Source organism: Mirounga leonina, unplaced genomic scaffold, assembly GCF_011800145.1.
Source record: "Mirounga leonina isolate KUSES-001 unplaced genomic scaffold, KU_Mleo_1.0 Mir_154, whole genome shotgun sequence".
In the NCBI taxonomy this organism is placed as follows: domain Eukaryota; kingdom Metazoa; phylum Chordata; class Mammalia; order Carnivora; family Phocidae; genus Mirounga; species Mirounga leonina.
Window position 1 is genome coordinate 24,286,596 of NW_023270389.1, and position 9,326 is coordinate 24,295,921.

General features: G+C 48.9%; 1 protein-coding gene across 1 annotated transcript; it reads left to right on the forward strand.

Moving 5' to 3' along the window:
• Positions 1-5,296: 5,296 nt before the first annotated feature.
• Positions 5,297-8,771, forward strand: AVPR1B (arginine vasopressin receptor 1B). Its single transcript, XM_035009512.1, has 2 exons — positions 5,297-6,292; positions 8,449-8,771. Exons 1-2 carry the CDS (start codon positions 5,353-5,355, stop codon positions 8,769-8,771), a joined length of 1,263 nt encoding a protein of 420 aa, XP_034865403.1. The 5' UTR covers positions 5,297-5,352.
• The last annotated feature ends 555 nt before the right edge of the window (positions 8,772-9,326 follow it).

Here is a 9,326-nt window from a genome sequence, read left to right on the forward strand (position 1 = left end):
ACATTCTGTGACTGTACAAGCTATTTTATGGCAAGAGGAATGAGTAGAGACTTTCTGGGAGTCCCTGAAATCAACACTGATTAGTCTATCCTCCTGTCCTCTACATCCACCCCTTTTACTCATTGGCTCTCCATCAATCTTGGAGTTAAACCAACTTAACAGAAGACAGTGGAAACAACAAGGCCTGCTCCCAGCTGTAAAAGATGCATTAGTCCCAGTAATGGCCCATCTTCCCCAGACCATTTCCTCCATCTAGACTTTTATGGGACTGTGAATCTAGGGTTACCCAGGCAGGCAGAAAGGCCAGTGCCTGATGGATAATGAGTATGACAAAAGGGTACTATATGCTCACCTACCAAAGGGAAGGCCAATAGGTAATGCTTAAAACCCAAAACTGAAGAAGTAGCAGTGTATGTTCGTTATTTAGAAATACAGAGGTTGATAGCAAATAAATCTAATAATGAGTTTTAAAAGGTGGCCTCTGTCAAGAAATACCACAAATCAAGTGAAAAGATCAATGACAAAACAAGAAAAAATATTTGAAATTTAAATATCAGACAAAGGTTCATTACCAAAGTATATAAAGTTTCCAAAAGAGAAAATGAAAAGACCAACAATCACAGAAAAATTCACTAGAGATATCAATAATCATTAGAAAAAGAAGTAAGAATGGCTCTTGACAGGGACACCTGGGTGGCTCAGTCAGTTGAGCATCTAACTCTTGATTTTGGTGCAGGTCATGATCTCAGAGTTGTGAGACTGAGGCCTGCTCCAGGGCTCTGTGCTCAATGGGAAGTCTGCTTCTCTCCGTCTTCCTCTGCCTTTTCCCCCTGCTTGCACATGCGCACGCTCTCTCTCTCTCTCTCCCTTTCTAAAATAAAATAAATAAATCTTAAAAAAGAAAAGAGTAGCTCTTGACATTAAAATGCTTAACCTCACTCATAATAAAAGGCACACAAATTAAAACTATACTGAGATACTATTTTTATCTTATCAGATTGGCACAAATCCAAAATTTAAGAACACACTGTTGGCAAAACTATGGGGAAATGGGTACCCTCATACATTCCTAGTGGAAATGCAATTGGTCCAGTCCCTAGAGAGGAGAATTTGGCAATATATAGTAAAACTACTAATGCAGATACCCTTTAACCCAGCAATCTCATTTCTGGAAGCCTACCACAAAGATATACTGGCAAAGTGTAGAAGGAAATACATACAAGGCAATTTATTGAAGCATTACTTGTAATATCAAGACTGGATACAACCAAAATCCCCACCAAAGGGGACTGGATGAATAAAGTATGGTAAGTCCACAAATTGGAGTGACAAGCAACTGCAAAAGGGAAAGAGAAACAACTATGTTCTCCTATGAAGTTCTGTTCTCTGTACTTTTGTATATAGTTAAAAATTTTTTAATAAAAAAACTTTAAAAATAGAAGAAAGTTACTACCTCTAGGGAGTTAAAAAATAGAACAGTTTTGGGGGGGTTGTTTTTCTTTCATAATTGCTGTAGAATCATTTGGCTTTTTATACTATGTACATGTAAAAATAAGTATATTTAAAAATTAAAAGTGCAGAAGACCACCATAAATACACTACTTAATGGTGAAATTTTAGAAGCAGTCTCATTAAAGTCAGAAATATCAATGACGCCTGCTCTTCAAATTTGTGGTAGAGTCTTAGCCATCACAATAAAGCAAGAAAAAGAAATGGACTGGGAATAAAAGACAAAGAAAGATCATTATTTGCAGACAATATTAAATGCACAGATAATCCAAAATAATTTACTAATAAGAGTGTGTAGCAAAATTGCTGAATATAAGAGCAAGACACAAAAATCAATATTGTTCCCATATGCTGGCCATAACTAACCAGAAAATGTGATAAAACAAAATTCTGTATATAATGGCAACAGAAACTGTTAGGTATAGAGAAAGGACTCTATCAAAAGATGGGACATTTATGAAGAAAATTATAAAACATTATTGAAGGACATAAGAGTAGATCTGATTAAAATCATAAACATGAATTTTCCCCAAATTATTCTCTAAACTCAATGCTTCCAGCCAAAAGCTTAACAGAATTTTTTGCGGAACTAGACAAACTGATATCAATTTCACTATTTTAAAACTGTGAAAAACATTTTGAAAATAAGAAAAAGAGGAAGGCTTGTTTTTACCATATATTAAGGTTTATTATAAAGCCTTACTACCTAAAATAGTGAAATATTAGAGCAGGGATAGAAAATAAACTAATGGCACAGAACAGAGATCCCAGAGATAGGCTCATACGTATTATGAACTTGATATATTTATTATACAGGTGACAGTTGAGAAATGATGTACTACTCAATAAATGAAGAAATTGGTTTGCCATGTAGGGAAAAAAATGAAGTTAGGTTCTTACCTGACACATACACAAAAATGAATTCCAGGTGGATTAAAGATGTAAATATGAAAAACAAATGTTAAACATGTTAGAAAGAAATATAGAGGAGATATCTCTGTTCTCAAGATAGGGAACACAAAACAGAAAAGCAGAAACGATTAAAGAAAGTATTGATAACATTAAAATTTAAATTTTCGGTATCACAAATGACCCCATAAACAAAGTTAAAAGTGGCAGATAGAAGAAAATATCTGCGACATATCAGAACACATAAAAGTTCATATCAGAATGTATAAAGAAATTCTACAAATCAGTAAGAAAAATGACCTAATCAAAAATTATGCAGAGGATATGAACAATCCACAGAAGAGGAAACCCAAACAACAAATAAATATATGGAAAATACCCCCAATAACTAGGGATGAGAGAAAGAATAAAAGCAAAATGAGATTCTGTTTCACACCAATCAGACTGGTGAAAATTAAAAAGTCTGACCATGAGGATGTCAGGAAAGTCATGTGCAGCCAGTGGGAGAATAAATCAATACAATGAATTTAGAGATAAAAGTTAGGATATGGTCCTACCTAATTGAAAATTCATACATTGTATAACCCAAGAATACCAACACCCAGCATATACTTCTGGATGTACACCCCAGAAAATTTTCACACATGAACATGAACACAAGGAGGCATACATAAGAATATTCATTGTAGCATTTAAAAAAATAACAAAAAAAAAAGAGAGAGAGAGAGAGCTGAAACTAAACTCAATGATAAATATAGGGTTCAGGATAAATAAAATGTGTTATATTCACATGTTTGAATACCATGCAGTAATTACACTGAATGAACTAGATCTATCCTTTGTATGATCATAGACAGATCTCAAAGATTACCTAGAATTTAAAAAGTGCGTTATGGTATCATTTATGTAATACACAATGTTTTAAAAATGTGTAAATATACATAATTTTAATGACTATATCAAGGAATAAATGGGAACGAGAAAATGGAGACCAGGTAGACAGTCCTTTATAGAAATTTTGCTGTGAACGGGAAGAGATGGCTATAGCTAGAGGTGGGGTATAGTGTCTGAGGAGGGTTATGACTTCTTTTTAATGGACAACACTAGACTTTGTTTGCCTGTGGATGGGAATGAACCAGTAGAGAGACTTAAAATTATCATTCATAGAGAGCAAAATCCTCGAGAAGGTGGAGCCTGGGCTGAAGTGCGGAAGAGGATGCTACAGTATTTTGGGGGAGAGATGGTGTTTGAACTTGGCAGTGGGATGAAGTGGAGAGGAATGTGTAGGTGTTTAGGAGGTAATCTCTTCAAGAGATGATGTTAATTGCGTGGGTGGATGGATGACACTGTAAAGGGGCATCTGGTTTGATTCAAGGGAGAGACAAGAGGACCTCTGATCAATGATGGACCCTGTGCTTCCTGAGGGTGGAGGACTATGCTGTTGTCACTCCTAAAGAACTTTCGATCTGTTCCAGAGAGAATCCCAATAACCCACCTCGTGTATTTATCTGTCCCTGAGCACCAGTGCCTCTCACATACTGGGCGTTAGTAAGGTCCCCTCTCGGAAAGGCACACCGCTCGGGTTAGTCCAGCGTCTCCTGCATACTGGTTCTGTGATCTTCTAGAGCAAGTCACACCACTTCTCTGGGCCTGTTTTCTATCCCCACAGGGTGGTTAACCGCCTTTGCCATTTGGCCCATGAAACACTGTGGGGAGGTGGCAGGTTAAGACTTCTGGGGACACACATAGTGGAATTCCTCCCGTGGGCCGCTCCCACCCAGAGCCCCAGGGCTTCCAGGTCCAGCCCCTTCCACCCGGGGCCTCTGTCCTATCTCCACCACCGCTCCCTCTCCACACGGGTCCTCGCTTTTTCTTCCTGCCTTATGACTCCAAGTCTCCCACCAGTGGCTGTGGTCAGACTTCGCGGCCAAGGGCTTGAGGGCTCCGTGTAGGGGGGCTCCACGTCGCCCACCTGGCCACCCCAGCAGACTCTGGACCCTTCGCTGGCTAACAGGAAGCCCGGGGCAGGGGACACCCCCAACAGTGCTGCTGGCCTTAGGGGCCCCGCCTCCGGGAGTGACCACACCCTATTCCCTGCGTGTGCACCTGTCTTGGGAGACGGTCCAAGGACTCCTGGGTGCGAGCATAGATGAAGTCATCTGTCTGCGGGTCCGGGGGTCTGGCAGGCCTGTGAGCGCTTGCCTGCGTCCTCCGCTTCTCTGGGTCTCTGTCGCTGCTCCGCTGCCTCGCCGTCCCTTCTCTCTCCACCGCCCCCCTCCGTCCCTCCCCAGCCTCTCGGTCCTCCTGCGGGCTGAGCGCGGGGGAGCCTCACTCCGCCCTCCTCTGCAGGAGCCAACCGGCGCGCCCAGGGGCTGCTGGGCTCCCGCTGCAAGCCCATAAAACCCGCTCGGCTCCAGCCGCTGCGCTCCCCGCCCGGCTGGTCAGGGCTCCGGGCCGCGCGGGCTTCGCTGGGGCTTCCAGCCCAGCCGGCGATGCCGATGGCCCCGACCTCGCCTCCAAGCAGGCTTAGGGACATTCGCTTTCTGCTTCCAGAAGAGTTGAGAAAGTGAATTTGGGGTGGATTGGGAAGTGGTGGCAGCTCCCCAGGCTTCCTTCCCTTCCAGAAGCCTCACCCTGCGCAGCCTCAAACATTCTTCTTCTCCTGACACCCTGTCCCCCTCCCTGAGCCCTCTTTCTCTTCGGGCCTAAGCTTCCCTCCCCATTGTGCGATCAGTGTCTTCTCCTTCCTTATCTCTTTCTCTCTCCTCCTCTCTATTTCTCCCTATTTTCACTTTCTCCCTGTCATCCCCCACTTCTCCTTCCTCGCCATCTGAAAACTTCCCACTCCATTCCAGCCAACAAACCTCTCCACTTGCCCCCACACTGTCCGTCCCTCTCTCTCCCTCCTCCCCTTCCCTCCCAGCAAAGTCAGCCATGGATTCTGGGCCTGCCTGGGCTGCCAACCCCACTCCCTGGGGCACCTTGTCTGCCCCCAATGCCACCACACCCTGGCTGGGCCGGGATGAGGAGCTGGCCAAGGTGGAGATCGTTGTCCTGGCCACCGTCCTGGTGCTGGCGACAGGGGGCAATCTGACTGTGCTGCTGACCCTGGGACAACCAAACCGCAAGCGCTCCCGCATGCACCTGTTCGTTCTGCACCTAGCCCTGACCGACCTGGGCGTGGCGCTGTTCCAGGTGCTGCCCCAGCTGCTGTGGGACATCACCTACCGCTTCCAGGGCCCTGACCTCCTCTGCCGGGCCGTCAAGTACCTGCAGGTGCTCAGCATGTTCGCCTCCACCTACATGCTGCTGGCCATGACGCTGGACCGCTACCTGGCTGTTTGTCGCCCCCTGCGCAGCCTCCAGCAGCCCAGCCAGTCCACCTACCCGCTCATCGCTGCTCCCTGGCTGCTGGCTGCCATCCTCAGCCTGCCTCAAGTCTTCATCTTTTCTTTGCGGGAGGTGATCCAGGGCACTGGGGTGCTGGACTGCTGGGCAGACTTCCGCGTCCCTTGGGGGCCTCGGGTCTATATCACCTGGACCACCCTGGCCATCTTTGTCCTGCCCGTGGCCATGCTCACAGCCTGCTATAGCCTCATCTACCACGAGATCTGTAAGAACCTGAAAGTCAAGACACAGGCCGGGAAGGTGGAAGGAAGGGGCTGCAGGACTTGGGACAGGACCTTGCCTCCTGGCCCAGCTGCAGCCACACTGGGGCTGCCTTCCCGAGTCAGCAGCATCAGCACCATCTCCAGGGCCAAGATCCAAACCGTGAAAATGACTTTTGTCATTGTGCTGGCCTACATCGCCTGCTGGGCACCCTTCTTCAGCGTCCAGATGTGGTCTGTGTGGGACAAGAATGCCCCTGATGAAGGCAAGTGTGTGTCTGTAGGGGAGGGGAGTGGAAAAGAGCAGGAAAGGGAGAACAGCAAGCTTAGGACAGGGTTCTAAAGCGTCCCAGGGCCTGGCCGGTAACAGATGAGCGAAGGAATTATGAAAGGTGGTGCCTGTCTCCCCCGCAAAGGGGCAGCTACAACTCCCACCCAGCTTACGGATGCCATGAGTACCTTTTATGTAAAATTTCCGTCGTTTAAATTTGAGGCACTTAATTTAAACACTTAAAAATATTATGTGGCCTTAGTGAAATATGACTGTCCCCTGTGGAGACGGATTTATCATTAGCAAGGGCCTCTCTGAGCAAGGAGGGCAGGAACAACGTGTTACCTTACAAGACAATGTGCTCTCTCAGAAAACTGGAAGCCCTTGGAGGCCCTTCTAGCGGCTGAGGCCATTACTTTAAACCTACTTTCCAGTACACCCAGTTCCTCTCCATAGCACGCTGGCTTCCTGGCCTCTTGTCCCTGAGTCTCTGGTTGGAGCCTATCTCTTTGCCCTTGCTCCCGCTCTGAAGGTCAGCTGGGCTCCTGCCGGGATGCAGTGCCCTCAAGGGCTGAGAGGTGGAGCCTCTGCAGACCGTGGTGGTGCTGGGGCCACATTTCCAGCCCCTGCACCGGGCCTGGCTCCCAGGGGGCCCAATCAAACAGATGTTTCCCAGGCGAAGGCTCTCATGGAACGCCTCAGCCCCTGGCCTAATCTAGGGAGCGGGTAGGGTGAACACCACCCCGTTAGCCAGAGCAACTTCCCACATCTTCCACAGCTCCCTGGTATTGAGAACTGGGGAGCAGGCCAGAATGTGGGAAAAATGAAGGAGACTCTGTTGCTGGGATGGGTCCCTCCTCCACCTATAGGTACTCCCCCCTGCCCCCACCTCTCTGCCCTCCATGGGTCAGTCCAGGCCCAGATGCCTTCAGCGTCTCACCACTGTGCTTCATGTCTTCGCTCAAACGTTCTGACCCCGCGTCTTCCCTTTGCTTGGGCTATGAGTAGCCGCACCCACGAGCGCATCTATGGGTGAGGTGCACAAGGAACCAGAGAATCTGAAGATTTCACAGTGCTTTACAGAGTAGGCACTTAAGCTTTGCCTTTGAGTTTGTTGGCTGAAACTGCACAAGGGTGCAGGATGGCTGTCTTAGAGTCGGTGGACCCGGCTTCCCGTCTGTGCCATAACCCCTAAGATTCCTTAGAGCTTTGACCTTGCTTTCAGTAGTTCCACAGCCTCTGCTGAAGGTACCACAATGTGCAACCTGTGCCAGGCCGGAACGTGGGGCATCCTGCAGGAGGTCAGAGTCCGCCCTGGAAGCTGTCCTACGGGCCTATGGAGCTCCATGTAATCTTCAGAAAGAATCTTGTGTCTGGAAGACATTTTATCAGTCTGCACTCTCCTATTTTGACTGCACAAGAGAGAAATTAGTTTTTCCCTGCAGGATGGTGCATTCCCTGGGTATAATCTCTGAGGACACAGAACAAGTATTCATCTGGAAGGGGACGCTTGGGTGCCCTGTTCCCAGTGGCTGCCCCCCCGTGCAGTCGGAGCTGATGCCATGGTATGTGCAAGGCGGTCAGGCTGATTGCCCTCCCAGGCCCCCAGCAATGGCCTGGCACTGTCAGCGCTCACATGCTCAACGCCTGAGTGACAGGATGAGTGGCACTGCCCCGGAGGCGTGAAGGAGGACAGAATCCAGAGGACCGGTGTACCTGTATCTATGACATAAATGAGAATGGGGCTCAAAGGGGCCTGAACTTGGCCTAGACTCATAGTTATTTTCCCTGCATGACAATAGAAGTGTCTCATTCTAGATCTCCATCCGTTAGGGGATTCAAGGTCTAGGTTTTGGAACAAAGACACCGTGTCCTCTTTGGGCTGGTCCTGTCCCTGACTATGTTTACACCTCGAAAGTCAGCTTGGAGCAAACCTCAGCTCCTACCCTGACCCTATAGTCACAGATAAAACCCACAGACAAGTCCCAGCTCCAAGTCCCAGCTGTGCTCCTTTCTAATTATAGAACTCAAGTGAGTCCTTTCTCCTCTCTGGGAACTCAGTTTCCCCCTCTTCTCAGTGGGTCTTGGACTCTCTCCCAGGTCCCATCCAGCTCTGTAATTCTAAGGCTTCTTGTGTTTATCCTTCTACAGATTCAACCAACGTGGCTTTCACCATCTCCATGCTCTTGGGCAACCTCAGCAGCTGTTGCAACCCCTGGGTCTACATGGGCTTCAATAGCCACCTGCGGCCGCGGCCCCTGCGCCGCCTGGCCTGCTGCGGGGGACCCCGGCCCCGCAAGCAGCTCTCCAGCGACAGCCCCTCCAGCCGCCGCACCACGCTGCTGACCCGCTCCAGCGGCCTGCCCACCCTCACGCTCAGCCCCAGACTCAGTGGGGGCCCTGGGCCCGAAGGCTCACCGAAGGACTCAGCGCAGGTGGACGGTGAAGCCTCCACTGAGACCATCGCTTTTTAGGGAACACTCGCCCGCAGGGCTAGCGGAGGATCTCTGCTCATCTCAGCACCGGGTGTAAAAGGGCCAGGGTTGGAGTTGGGGGGAGCCCACTTTGAGGCAGGGCGAGGGGGCCAGAATGGCCCACTACCCTTGGTGTTACAGGTGCCTCTGGTGTGTGGGCGGACCCTCGTTTGCTCCCAATCTCACACCCTGGGAATCAGAGAGTCAAAGCATCGGCTTCCCTGATCCTGCGCCTTCACAGCGTGCCTGGGAGCCCACCCATGTGGTGGGTACGGTGCCCCATGTCTCAGGCAGGCCTAGGCTGGCTCTGTCTGGGGGTCCGCAGGTGGCAGGGACTCGGGCTGGTCTCCCGCCTTGACTGTTTGTCCCCATCCTACTCTGACTAGCACACGCAGCGCAACCAGGAGCGGGGAGAAGTGAAAACTTGTGAGAAGGAGCCTATTTCTCTATCTAGATCCTAGATTTGTTTGTCTTGTGCAGGGGGCTCCTTTCATGAAGGAAACTGAAGGGGGGCTGGGTGGCGCAGGTCCAGCAGCTTTGCCCGCTGCGCCCGCC

What these genes read in the sequence shown, in the direction of transcription:
- AVPR1B (XM_035009512.1), top strand. Translation starts at nt 5,353, where the DNA reads ATGGATTCTGGGCCTGCCTGGGCTGCCAACCCCACTCCCTGGGGCACC. An exon ending in CAAGAATGCCCCTGATGAAG is followed by an intron (nt 6,293 to 8,448) that starts GCAAGTGTGTGT and finishes ATCCTTCTACAG; the next exon opens with ATTCAACCAACGTGGCTTTC.